General features: G+C 40.6%; 2 protein-coding genes across 6 annotated transcripts in view; one reads left to right on the top strand and one right to left on the bottom strand.

Annotated features, from left to right (window-relative positions):
- Rxfp1 (relaxin family peptide receptor 1) overlaps positions 1-6,067 on the top strand; it is a 120,600-nt gene extending 114,533 nt beyond the window's left edge. For all 5 annotated transcript variants that reach the window (XM_051199474.1, XM_051199473.1, XM_051199472.1 and 2 more), the window contains 2 exons: positions 1,945-2,163; positions 5,222-6,067. In XM_051199474.1, coding sequence (XP_051055431.1) covers positions 1,945-2,163; positions 5,222-5,523 — 521 coding nt within the window. In that variant the 3' untranslated portion in view covers positions 5,524-6,067. The remainder of the gene's footprint in view (positions 1-1,944; positions 2,164-5,221) is intronic.
- A 4,894-nt stretch (positions 6,068-10,961) lies between these two features.
- Positions 10,962-14,309, bottom strand: CUNH4orf46 (chromosome unknown C4orf46 homolog). The gene is made up of 2 exons (XM_051199061.1): positions 13,892-14,309; positions 10,962-12,523 (listed from the first exon to the last, which is right to left on the bottom strand). The coding sequence occupies exons 1-2, from the start codon at positions 14,186-14,188 to the stop codon at positions 12,368-12,370; spliced, it is 453 nt and encodes a 150-aa protein (XP_051055018.1). The 5' UTR covers positions 14,189-14,309; the 3' UTR covers positions 10,962-12,367.
- Between the last annotated feature and the right edge of the window lie 23 nt (positions 14,310-14,332).

The raw sequence follows: 14,332 nt of genomic DNA, 5'->3' as shown, positions 1-14,332 counted from the left end.
CTATGAACTTGCCTCTTAGATTTGCCTTCATTGGATATGTTGCATTTTTATTTTGATTCGCTTCTAAAAAAGGTTTTTTTTTTTTTTTTCTTCTATATTGACCCATTTTTCACTCAGGGTTGAGTTGTTCAGTTTCCATGAGTTTGTAAGCTTTCTGTTATTTTCATGTTCTTGATGTCCAGCTTTAATCTGTGCTGGTGAAATAGGATGCAGAGAATTTTTTCAATTTCCTTAAATCTTTTGAGACTTGCTTGTTTCTGTGTTTGTGGTCAGTTTTGAAGGAAGTTCCATGAGATGCTGAGAAGGATTAATCTTTTGTGCTTGGGTGAAGTGTTCTTTAAATATAGGTTAGGTCCATTTGATTTATGACATAATTTAGCTCTAGCATTTCTCTGTTTAGTTTTTTTCTGGATGACATTGATGTCACCTACTAGCACTGTATAAGGGGCAATACATGATTTTAGCTATAATGATGGTCTCTTTTATGAACTTGTTTTTTTATATATACATAGATGTTTAGTATGGCAATGTCCTCTTGGTGGATGTTTTTCTTTGATGAGACTGTAATGTCCTTCTCTATCTCTTTCGATTAGCTTTGGTTTGAAATCTATCTTGTCAGATATTAAAATGGCTATTCCAGCTTGCTTCTTAGGTCTAGTTGCTTGGAATACCTTTTTCCATCCTTTACCTGGAGGCAATATCTATCCATGATGTTAAAGTGTGTTTCTTGGATGCAGCAGAATGATGGGTCCTCTGCATCTTTTTATTGAGGGAGTTGAGTCCATTGATGTTGAAAGCTGTCGGTGAGCAGTGTTTGTTCATTCCTGTTATTTTGATGTTATGGTGTGGAGTTTTTCCCCTCTTTTGATTAACTGGTCTAGGATCATTTATTTCTTATGTTTTCTTAGGAGTGGTTACTCTTCAGGTTGAAGTTTTCCTTCTAGTGCCTTCTACAGAGGTAGATTTGTAAATAAATAAATTTTCTTTTATTATGGAGTGTTTTTCTTCATCTATTGTTATTGAAAGTTTTTCCGGGTACAGTAATCTGAAATGGCACCTGTGATCATCTCTTAGAGTTTATAAAACATCCCTCTATGCCCTTCTGGCTTTTAGAGTCCACCTATGTGTTGATCTCAGGTCTTGTCTGTGATGGGTTAGTGTTCCATTCCTTGGTTTCTGTTGTCCTCTCTGGATCCTAGGAGCTGGTAGCTGTGGGTTGCCTGGTAGGGAGTGCTTTTGAATCCCTGTCAGGTGTGGCTACAGGGAGTCCCAGGCTGGAGGCATTTTTAGGTTTAAGAGCTGACATGAAGGAATGGGGATAGGCTGTAAGGGAGGTGGGACTATAAAGGTCTATAAGAGGGAGGAAAGCTGGGTTTGCCACAAGGTTTGATGGAGTTTCCAGAGAGTGGAATCAGAGAGGAAGGTCAGGCCCTTGCTGGTTGTCTGCTACAGAGCTGGGGATGAGATTGGGGAAATGGAATTGAAGGACAGGATGGAGAGTGAAGATTGCCTACTTGATTCCCAGTGGCCAGTATGTTCCCAGGTAGAGAGTGACTCTGGGTATTGGTGGCTGACACAAAGGGCTGGGCTGAAGGAAGAAGGCTGGGTCCAGAACATCTGCAGAGACCCTGGAGCATGGAGGCAGACCTGTGAGTGGTCTGTGACAGCAATGGGGATGAGACTGTGGAAGGAGACTTGGCATGCATTTGTAATCTGAAGCAGGAGGACTGTAATTTGGTGTCCAGCCTAGGCTACCTAGTCAAGTTGAAGGCTAGTCTGAACTCTACAGTAAAGTAAGACCCTGTCACAAAGTTAATGAGTGAATAAATAAATACCACTTTGTGGGCTCTGTGGTCTTTAATAGTAAAATCTAAGGTGTGTTTTATGTGTTCTTCCTAAGAGAATGCTAACATACACTGTCAATATTCTCCATGGTCTACACAGGTATTAACCTGGTGGCATTTATCATCATCGTGTTCTCCTATGGCAGCATGTTTTACAGTGTTCATCAGAGTACCATAACAGCAGCTGAGATACAGAAGCAAGTGAAAAGGGAGATGATCCTCGCCAAGCGCTTTTTCTTGATTGTGTTTACTGACGCACTGTGCTGGATTCCCATTTTTATTCTGAAATTTCTTTCACTGCTTCAGGTGGATATACCAGGTACAAGCTTTTTCTGGGAAGAATAAATCTGCGCAGTGTTGTTCTAAGAAAGATAACACTCTTAACACTAACTTGTTTCAAGAATTACTGGTCAGAGTAATGCAGACTCTGGCTCCATCATCAAGGAAATGCTTACTGAGAGGAACTGTTCGTTTCTTTCTATGAATGCTTAGTGCCACAAAAACCAAAGGACAATGGCCAAAATAAATGGTATGCAGTGCTGAGATTGGTTGCCTGCCTAAGATAACCATGAAGAAAAATAAGCTGAAGTAGTTACCAAATCTTGAATTCATTTTATTTTAGAACATAAGAAATGTTCCTCCCTACAATACATCTGATAGAGAACACTGCACCAGAGCATGACATAATAGAAAACAACACCAAGTTTTAAAATAATGCACATCCCATGCATGACAGTGGCTGTTACATTGACAGAAAGACAATATGTTGGTGAGGAGAAATTTGACACTTTGTGCATTGATAGCAGGACTTGAATACAGTGTAGCTCCAGTGAAAAAGTATGCCAGCAAGTGCAAAATATTAGACTTAGAACTACCATACGGTCCAGCCATCACACTTCTGAATAAATGTCGAAGAGAATTGGAAGCCCAAACTAAAATAGAAAACTACACAGCTATGTTCACAGCCGCATTAGTCACAATAGCTAAAAGGGAGAAGCAACACTGTCTACAGATACCTGGAAGTATCAGAAACACACGTGGGTCATTATTCAGCTTTATAAAGAAAGGAAGTTTTTAAATTTTCTTTTCCATTTATGTCGTGTGTGTGTGTGTGTGTGTGTGTGTGTGTGTGTGTGTGTGTGTGTGTCCACATGTGCAATGACACACACGTGGAAGTCAGGGGACAATCTTCTGGCGTTAATTCTTCCCTTTTGCCATGCTGTCAGGCTTGGTAGCGAGAACCTCTACCCAGTGAGCCTTCTCATCATCCCTCAGAAGGAAATTCTGGCACATGCTGTGCGATATGTGAATCTGGAAGGTGTTATGTTGAGTAAATATCCCTGACACAAAAGGTGCTTGTGTTTTTACAATTCATCTTACACAAGACTCTTAGAATAGTCAACTTCATAGACAGAGAGTAGGGGCTGGAAAGGGGAGCATGGGAGGTTGTCACAAGAAGATGAGAACTCTGAGGCTGTCAGCGGTGAAGGATGCTCAACAATGTAGCTCTACTTAGTGCCACAGAGCTGCACATTTTAAAAAATGGTTAAAGTGCACATTTTATGTCACACATATTTTATCACAAAAATATGCAAGTGTCCCCTGCTGACTGCATATGTAGTGCAGCATACATTCACATTTTTTATATTTAAATATATGTAATTTAATTTTGCTTGATCCCACAGGTGATGATAATAGAATCTGACAGGTTATGAAAGATCAGAAGGACAATAGCATCAATTACATCATAACAAAAACCTGAGTATTTGGTAGTTCTGTATATGCAAAAGGTGATTTTTAAGACAGATTTAGAGCGTTGTAGAGGTGCTCAGCCAGCAGTAAGAGCCTTTACTGTTCTCCAGGGGATGGGAGTTAAGTTCCCAGTGCCCACAGTGGGAGGCTTACAACCACCTGTAATCCCAACTCCCATGTATCTGATACTCTTCCAACCTCCTTGGGTACCCACACACATATGAGATACCCACCAACAGACACAAACATGTACAACTTAAAATTAATCTTCAAAAACACATGGATTTAGTAAAATATGTTTGGGTATTTTGTTTTTGTTTTGTTCTGCGTTACTTTAGGTTTGGGGGGGGTTGTTTGTTTGTGGTACTAGGACCTGAACCCAGGGCCTCACACTAGGCAGGAACTCTACCACAGAATTACATCCCTAGACCTTTCTTCCCACTTTTTATTTTGAGGCACAGTCTTACTAAGTTGCCTCATTCTTCCATAGGCCAGAATGGCCATGTACTTGAGATCCTCTTGTCTCAGCTTTTATTAGTTGGGCACCACGATCTACTCAAAGACATTTCACTGAAATAAATATTTGGTTAAGAGCTTAAAAATGTTGCAGGCTGGGGAGATGGCTTGGTTAAAAGTTACTTACTTGCCACTCAAAAAGGAGCATGGGTTCCCCAGTAACCACATAAAAATCGAAGTGTGTAGTAGCACATCTGAAACCCAGTGTGCTGGGAGGAGGCAAAGATAAGGGTATCACAGGAGCTCAATGGCAACCAGCTAAGCTCATTAGGTAACATTTTGTGACAGGTCCTGTCACAAAAAATAATGTGAAGAACAATAACCTGATATTGACCTCTGGCTTCCACATGCATGAGCACACATGTGTACATATACTTGCATCATACACACACACACACACACACACACACACACACACACACATACACTGCATATGTGTGCTAGCCTTAAAATGTGTGCCTATTTTTAAAATAAAATCACAAGGCCTGAGAGCAGTTGAGCACTTGCCTAGGGGTACAATCCCTAGCAGGGCCACAAAGGAAAGCAGAAGAAAACCAAATAAATTGCAAAAAATAAATTCATTCAAAATAAATCTACATATTGTGAGAAATACTACATGTACTTCCTATTAATTAAAACATGTGCACTGGGCAGTGGCAGCACACAGCTTTAATCTCAGCACTTGGGAGGCAAAGGCAAGTGGATCTTTGTGAGTTTGAATCCAGCCTGGTCCACAGAGTGAGTTCCAGGACAGGTTCCAAAGCTACCTACGGAGAAACCCTGTCTCGAAAAAGAAAAAGATATTTGCAAAGGATGATAAATGTTAAACACATTTTTTTCTTTAAATGGATTTATAAAGACACATCATGACTATGTGTAAATGCTCTTTTGTTAGCACTCCAATGTATTCAGGAAATCCACTTAGAAAGAGTCCTGTGCCTTCACAGCACTGACATTCCTTTAAACACTGACACTACTGAAAGACATCCTGAGAATCCTAGAGACCTGGTGTTTAATGTCACATCAAAGATGGGGGGCTCAAGATGAAAGATACAAGAGATGCCTTCTACATCTACTAACACTCAGATTTTTTACTTTGTCTCTTCCAGATACTATCACCTCTTGGGTGGTGATTTTTATTCTGCCTATCAACAGTGCTTTGAACCCGATTATCTATACTTTGACCACCAGACCTTTCAAGGAAATGATCCATCAGCTCTGGTACAACTATAGACAAAGAAGGTCTGTTGATAGAAAAGGGACTCCAAAGGCATATGCTCCGTCATTCATCTGGGCAGAAATGTGGCCCTTGCAAGAGATGCCCACTGAGTTCATGAAGCCAGTGGTTTTCACAGACCCCTGTGATCTGTCACTAGTTTCTCAGTCATCTAGACTCAATTCTTACTCATAAATGACTTTGGAAAACATTGATTCTCGGAGAACTCTGTGAAGAGCTTCTAGAGGGATTTGCTGATAGGAAGTAAATGCCACAAAATGTTTAACTTATGGCTAAGACAAGTTCACTTATAGTGACACAAGGCTGGGGAAAGGTAGCTGGTGTTCATACAAAGAGAAGTGATTACACTGACAATGTGTGCATGCATATTAGTACATATTTGCATAGGAAATGAAGGAAATCTATTCTAGCATGCATTTACGCACACTGCATGGAGATTAAATGCTGGACACACACAATATAAAGCCTTTTAAATCTTCATAATGTGTTTAACGACTAAACACAAATTCTACCCACAGCTCCTAGATTCCTCTGTTGTGCATATCAGCAAACATAAGACCCATACACATTTTAAAATTAAGGTCTAAAGTTTTATGATACTCAAAGATAACTGCGTCAGGTAAAATGTGTGAAGCCCATGAGATGCTCAGCAGATAAAAGTGATTACTATACAAGCATGCTGGCCTGAGATCAATATCTGGATCCCATGAAAAGGTGGAAGGAGAGAAGATTCTGGGAAATTGTCCTTTGACCCCCCCACTTGTGTGACATGGCATGTGTGTCCACACATGTATATCACACACACAAAAAAAATTAAATATGGTTGCATGCAAAATAGAAACATTCTGCTTAAAAAAATCCTCGGTATTCTTCAAGTCTTCACACTTTACAGTCAACACAATGCAATGTATTTATTAAAAGAAAGCTTTGCTGCCAGGTGTGGTAGACAAACCTGCAGTCCTAACATTAGAGGGGAAGAAGCGAAAGGAGCACAAGTTCAAGGCCAGCCTTAGCAACCCAGAAAGAACCTGCCTCTAACATGCAAAAGTAGAGCTTGGGATATGGCTCAATTGCTAAATTGCTTGCTACCACACACACACACACACACACACACACACACACACACACACACACACACACGGGGACCTGAGTTTAAATTCCTGTCACCCACATAAAAAAGCTAGGTGTGGTAGAACATATCTGTAATCTCAGTGCTGGAGAGGCAGAGACTGGAGGATCCCTAAGGCTTGTTAACCAGCTATTGGGAAGACATCCAATGTCAACTTCTGACTTGCACACACATGTATGCTCAGCCAAATACACAACAGACACACACAGAGATAAAGGAGGGGGGTAAACTTTTTATAAACTCAGAAAAAGCATTTTTTGTCACTCTCTACCCAGTTTTCTTTTGCCTTTGCCTGAACATCACCATGAGGAAACAGAACAGGACAGTAGGTAGGGATATTGTAAAGGGGTAAGCCAGAAAAGGGAGAATAAGGGCGTTTGAATCAATGAAATTCCAATTCAGAATCCAGAAATAAACCTTCATGCTTCAACAAACTGATTATTTAAAAGGGTAACAAGACACATGTAACCTAATAAAATTAAATCAAGAGGATATAAACAACTCATATCCACAACCAGAAAACAAAACTCTAAAGAAAAATTAACACCAATGTTTCTCAAACTGTCCCTCAGATGGAAAGTTTAGGAACCACCAGCAAACTCACTGTATGAACCCAGCCCAGCCCTGATCAAAACCAGAAAGCAGCACAACAAAAGAATAAAAACTATTCACCAATTTCCTGGCAAACATAGATGTAAAGATTCTCAATAAGCACCCGCAAATCAAAGAACAGATTGGGAAAAATCACACACCACGATCAAGTTTGTTTCATCCAGGTTTGTTGGTATAATACACACAAATCAATAAATCTAATACAACACAAAAGTATAAAAGGATAGAGCTCTTATGATTTACTCAAGACACACACACAAAAAAAGGCCTTTGGCAAAATTCAACATCCTTCATGATAAAAGCCCTATAGAATCTAAGACTAGAAGGGACAAATGCCAGCATAACAAAGGTTTTATGAAACAAAGCTATAGCTGACTAAACTAGATGGGAAGTAAATGAAGGCATTTCCTCTAAAGTGGGGAATGAGGTAAGAGTGCCAATCACGGGCCCCACAAGAGTCACCGGAGGCAGGAAAACCATCTGCCTGAGGGATGAAACTCAGCACCAAGTTTGCAGGTGCTGGGCCAGAACTCCCAGAGTCTGATTTCATTTATTTTTTCTTATACATTTAAGCACAGTAAAACTTTGGTGGAGGATCATAAAGATGGGTTCTGGTCTCTGAGAGACAAAGCTCAGGATTAGAGCCTAAATGATGCCCAGGATTTGGGGTACGGTGGGGGTGGGGGATTCAGGAAGACTGGTTTCATAGAATAGCAAAAATATCACAGGCTGTCAAGACAACATTCACTCCAGCCTCCCAGTGACCAAGGATCAGTAATTTTTTTTTCCTTTGAAGAAAATAGGCCCCTGTTTTTAATAGTTCTGGTTCCTCCAATGCCTTCTTTAAGCTGTGCTTCCTGCACGTGCCCACTTAAATAATTCTTATTCAATATACTGTTCAAAGTCTTAGTTTGAAAAAGAATAAAAAGAAACAGAATGGACACAAATATGACAAAGAGAAATTAATATGTACTTACTGTAGACAACCCACACTAACATTTCAAAGACCCTAAATATTCCATCAGAAATCTAGATCTCCAAGTTTCCTGTATAGTATTCCTAAAAGTAGAACTACCATGTGGCCTAGTTAATCAATTCATGGGTGTATACCTGAAGTATTCTGTGCTAATACTGTTCCCAAGAAAAGGAAAAGGGAAAAAAAGAGAAAGAGCCTAGATGTTCACTGAAAGAAAAAAATAATAATAATTTACATATTTACAAAAATTCAGTAGCCTTCCTATATATCTGTAAGAACTTCATTTGAATTGAAGCAAGTTCATTGTGGGTATATAGAAATACTACTGGTCTTGCGTTTGTTTTGCATTCTATTTGTTAACATGGCAATTTCTAGTTACATCCATTTTTCTGAAAATGTCATTTTCGTTTCCTTGATGACTGAATAAAGTTCCATTATGCATATGTTAAATGAAATAAGCCAGACTCAAAAGGAAAATAGTATGTTTTCTCTCATATGAGTATGCGAGTGTATAAGTGTATGTGAAATGAAACCACAAAAGGAAGAAATGAGAAGGAAGAAGTATTGAGTGAGGGACAGGAAAGAGAGTTGGGAAGAGGTAGTTTTTGTGTGGAGTTATGGGCACAAAGGTCGGGAGTGTGGAGAAGAGAAAACAGTGTTCATGTGTATGAAAACATCATCTAACCTCATTATTTTGCATGTTAATGTAGAAATAACTTCCAAAACTTTTAGAAGAAAACACAGGGATAATTTTTTTGGGATTTGGGTTTTATGAGGGATTCTCAGTGATGGAAAAATGATAACAAAAGGGGAACAATGACTTCATCTAAACTCAAACCTTTGGGCATAAAGGAGGTAAACTGGGTTGGGAGAAGGACTAACCCTTGCTACTTTTCCAGAGGATGCAAATATCACTCATTGGTCAGCTCACAACCACCTGTAAGTCCAGATCCAGAGGGTCTGGCACTCTCTTCTGGCTTCCTTGGACACTGCACTTACTCATATGCACACACACACACACACACAAAATGGCAACCACTGTGGGAAAATTTGGCCTTTCCTCAAGACACAAATTTAAAATAAAGTACCATATGACCTGGCCATTTCACTATATGATACAAACAAATATTTACGCACAATTCAAAGGCTGACAGAACTCTCTTGAGGCCCTTTTCCTCTAGTTGGCCTTCTGTTTGGATGAAATTCACCACCTCAGCTTGAATATAATTTTCTTAATCCTTAAAAACTTATTTCATCCTGGTATATTCCTGTCATATGAGCACTTGGGAGGCAGAAGCAGGATTAGGAGTCCAGGAGTCCATGACCAGCCATAGATACAGAATTTGAAGCTACCCTGGGATGCATGAGTTCTAAAAAACAAATAAAAACAATTAAGTTCAAGGGCTGGGGTGAGTAACATACAAAGTCCCTAGGTTTGATCCCTGCTTCACACATGTACGTACACACACACACACACACACACACACACACACACACACACACGAATACACCTTATCCATACTCTCACTGAAAAAACCAGAATATTGGACCAACTACCTGGGCACCTGTAGCACCACCGCACATGAAGAGAGTACAAGGACAGACCTGAACTTTAATGTCTCTGGAAGCTTCTAGATTATCAAGGTGCAGTACGGATATTGAGGGTTTTAAGATTTCTGGGCAACAGTGTTCACCCTGAATGTGTCTATGTGCACCACCTTCATCCCTAGTGCCCAAAGAAGTCAGAAGAGGGTGTCAGGTCATCTGGAACCAAGCCAGCATGGGGATGCCAGTACCAAACTTGGATCCTCTGCAAGAGCAGCAAGTGTTCTTAACCACTGAGCCATCTCTCCAGCCCTGGGAAATGGTTTTAACCTCAGCTTCCATTTCCTGCTCTGAGAACAGATTATCACTGTCCTCAGAGCAGATGAGTTTACATAACATAATGTTCCAAAGTCCTAACACAGTGCCTGATACATGGTTCATGTCACATCAATGAGAATATTCAGTTTTCCTCTGAAATTTGTAATGAGCTACTTGCCGAGTCAAAAATTAACTTAGGGTCTATAAGAAAATGATTCTCCCCAAGCTTTCTCACAAAATAAAGCAAAAATTATACAAAAGGGGATAAGTTTTAGTTCCAGCACTTGGGAAAGGAATTCAAGTCAAGGTAGGAGGAATTCAAGGTCATTTTTTGGCTTTGTAACAACTTCAAGTTCAATCTAGGCTAATTTTAAGACTTTGTCTCAGAAAACAAAATACCTGTAAGTATGGTGTCTGGGTTAGGGTTTCTATTGCTGTGATGAAACACCATGACCAAAAAGCGAGTTGGGGAGGAAAGGATTTATTTGACTTACACTTCTATATCACTGTTCATCACTGAAGGAAGTCAGGACAGGACCTTAATTAAACAGGGCAGAAACCTGGAGGCAGGAGCTGAAGCAGAGGCCATGGAGGGGAGCTGCTTACTGGCTTGCTCAGTTTACCCTCTTATAGAACACAGGATTAGGGATGGCCCTCCCCCATCAATTGCTAATTAAGAAAATGCCTTACAGCTAAATTTTCTCAATTGACATAAGACCAGCCAGCACATATGGAAAAATATAAAAACACAAATTGAGGGCCCAAAAAGTGCTTGCTTAGCACACATAATGCACTGGGCTCAGGCCTCAGCACAATTTGGGGAAGCAGGGGATACAAATCAACAATTATTTAAAACCATATAATCACAAATTAACAAAAAGTGAACACTGAAACAGATAAAAATATATATATAATAAATGTAAATACTAACTCCGCCTGGTAGGAATACATAAGAATTATTTAAATCATTCACCTTTTTTGTATGGTTGAACTACCTCATATATTCTTAAATAATGACCAAAGAAACAGAAATTTATTTGAAATGCATTTATTTTTATATACTTTCAAATTGCAATTCTCAGAATATATAAATATTTCTCTCATACATGAATAATACGCATCTCTTTGGTAAAAAATTACACCATACATGTTGTGTGATCTTAACTAAAAAGAATTTTTAAAAAAATTAACTATGACTATGTTGAAACTAGTCTTTGCCCATCCATTTGTCCCCTATCACAGCTCCACTGTGAGACTTAATAAAATTCTGTTTACATCACGTTACCTACACAGACATCACATCAAAGATACTTAAAGGTCATATGTATCAAGTTAGTACATGACTTGATGGCACAAATTACATAAAATACAGCACAGGTAAATTAGAACCCTAACAGTAAGGTCAACTGATAAGAACCCCATTGAAACAGTTAAATTTGACACACTGGAAACAAACTAACTTTAGAACAATATAAATAACTTGCAAAGCTCCATTAGTGCCAGGTAACCATAAATTTGATAAGGTATTTCAAAGACAGCAATCAAGCATATAGACCACTAACACGAGAGATATTAACTATGAAAGCAACTAACTATAAAAGTAGACAAAAGTATGTATTCTATAAAAGTTTCCACTTTATGAAGTAAAAGCTTTTTAAAAATGGGATTGCAGAATGGGAAAATAATTTTTTAAAGTCATCATTAAGATTGGAAACCCTAGACTGGGTATGTTGTTGCACACCAGTAGTCCTGCTATCAAAGAGACTAAGCCTGGGCTTCACAGCGAGATTGTCTCAAGACAGAAAAAAAAAAAAAAACCCTCAAATTCCCATAAAAATAGAATACTTTTCCTTCAAGCCAATGAAGTCTAGGTTCATACAGTTTTCTTAGAGAAACAATTATTTCTCATCCCCAGAAAATAGGAAGCAAACATAGCTTCTAATTACATTCATCAAGTCTTAGTCCCAGACATGAGTGTTTCGTGACATGGCTTTTGGGTGCTGAGATAAGGAAGTAAATAAAGCGTCATCACTGGCTTCAGAGTAGGTATCCTAGAGCTGGACCCACCACCTGAAGTCATCAACTGCCTTAGGGAACAAACCAAGATCAACTCCAAACTCAGCTAACTTTGGCGTCTTCTCAAATACCAAGTAATGATTTGGTTGCACCAAGGCACTAATAAAATCCATTACTTACTGATGGAATTAGCTTCCATAAAGGAATCTACAAAAGTGTAGAGGGCAGAAAGTATGTAAGGTAAACACTGTCATAACAGAGAAAAGAAACAAACAAGCCTTCAGTATTTTGCTCTCTCCGAAGTCAAAAATATCAAGAAAAACTTCACTCTCAGTCTAAATGTCTGGAGACAGGCAGCCCCATAAATGTGGTCCATGTGCAAATATCTTATGTGTGAGTCATTAACCGACAACATCTGTGAGTCAGTTGTCGGGTTTCAAGGAATCATAGCCTTCTTTCAGGAGGTCCCGCCACGTCTTAAGGAAACGTGCATTTTCTGTACACTTCAGGGCAAGCTCTTCCACCTGAGCCGATACCGCAGATGTGGCTTCAAGAAGTTTAGTTAATGAAAATGCCGCCTGCAATTTAAAGAAAGGAAAGTCAAATGGGTTCGTTTGTGGTCTTAGGGACAAAACCCAGGGCCTCCACCACAGAGCTACACCCTAAGTCCCACACATGCTTACTTTTTAAATTCTCATCTAATTTAGATGAGAAGTTTAACTTTTCATCGTCTAAAAATAGCTTTGCTTCTTTCTTGAACCCAAACCTTCAGAGCAAGCACATAGCTCTACCCCTGAGCTACACTCACAGCCTCTATTTTTTTTCATTATGTAACTTGAGACATATCTGCCACAAAAATACTCATTACACGTGACACATGACAAGTCATTATTTTTAAAGGAAAACACACCCAACTCTTATGTACTTCACCAAGGCAACTTGGAAACCCCTTGACTAGAGGTGACAACCATCTAAAGGACTTCCTTACAAACCACTCTTGCTGATAACTAGGTAACAAAAGTTCTGTTCCGGTGTTTTTTAACCTTTAACACTTTTTTTGAACTACAAAAAAAAAAGAAGAAGAAGAAGTGAAATCGAAGACCTGAGACTCTGAAAAGACAGAACATCTAAAATTACACACACAGCTATGAAAAACTCACTTTTAAATCAAATGGTTTCTTCACGAGAGATACAAAATAGCACTTTGGATATGACATCGGTACTTAGCCAACACATTTATTTGTAACCAGTATTGTTTTGGAAAAACAATAACCCCTGGAGCAGCACTTCAGTCATCTCTTAAAAATAAAAAAAGGACAACAAAAATTTGTCCCTCGGTTTCCAGTTTCCGATCTTCGCAGGGCTGTGTCATTCCACAATGCTCTCCCAGGATGGTTACCTGCTATCCTCTCAAGAGTCTCTAGAAAGTGAAACTGACACCCTCCAACCCCCAACCCCCTCAATGGTACATGTGTTGAGGTCGGGTGGAGATTTCTGATAATTCGAGATTAAACAAAAAACTTTACAAAATGTTTGCATTGTAGGAATCAGTGAAACGTCCTGTCTAATCCATCAGGGAAGCCGATGACCTCACCGGCCGGCTGCGATTAGCCCTGGTCCACCCAAATCCAACCCAGAATAAGTATGCGACACACAATGGTATCAAGAGCCGGCTCTGGGCTGGTGGTCAACGAGGAGAGAAAGCTCAAGTCCCTCGGAAAGTACCAATGGGCAGGCAGAGATGCTATGACCGCCCAAAGCACTCTGAGAGATGCAAGGAGGCGGAGGGCGGATTCCGATTGCTGTGCTGCGGGTGACAGCAGCGGGAGAAGGGGGGAGAAAGGCGCGCGCCGAGAGAGCAGAGGCCAGCCCTCAACACTCTGGCCAAGAACCGCTGGCAGGAGCACCCGAGCTGCAAGCGGCAACCCGGCTCTAGCGACACTCACGTCTCCGATCTGCAGCTCCACTTGCTCCAGAGGGTCCACCGATGGGGCGTGGCTTCGCCTGGGACTTCGCCAGCCCAAACTCACTGGCATGCTGAGTGACGACGAAGAGGCGCCTGAAGACGGAGACGAGGGAGGAGGCGGCGGCGGCGAAGCCCGAAACTCCTCCGGGTCAGCCATGGAGCTGGGCCGGGGCGGCCGGGCCGGACCAGGCAACGGAACCCACACCAACTGCCTTTCAACAGCTCGCGCCCAAAGCCCACAGGCTCCGCCTCCTCCCCCCACCGGGTCCCGCCCCATCTTCTCGTAGGTGTCAACCGGGACCACAAGGAGGTTTCATTTTTTCGAGACAGCCAATCAGATGTGAAGTCAGTCGTCACCCCGCTCCTGCGCACACCTTCCGGTCGGCTGGAAGGACGCTGGAGCTGAACACTACAACTCCCA

This window comes from Phodopus roborovskii, unplaced genomic scaffold (genome assembly GCF_943737965.1).
Source record: "Phodopus roborovskii unplaced genomic scaffold, PHOROB, whole genome shotgun sequence".
Taxonomy (NCBI): Eukaryota; Metazoa; Chordata; class Mammalia; order Rodentia; family Cricetidae; genus Phodopus; species Phodopus roborovskii.
Note: the sequence above shows the minus strand (reverse complement) of the source record. Positions and strands in the feature narration are given on the sequence as shown.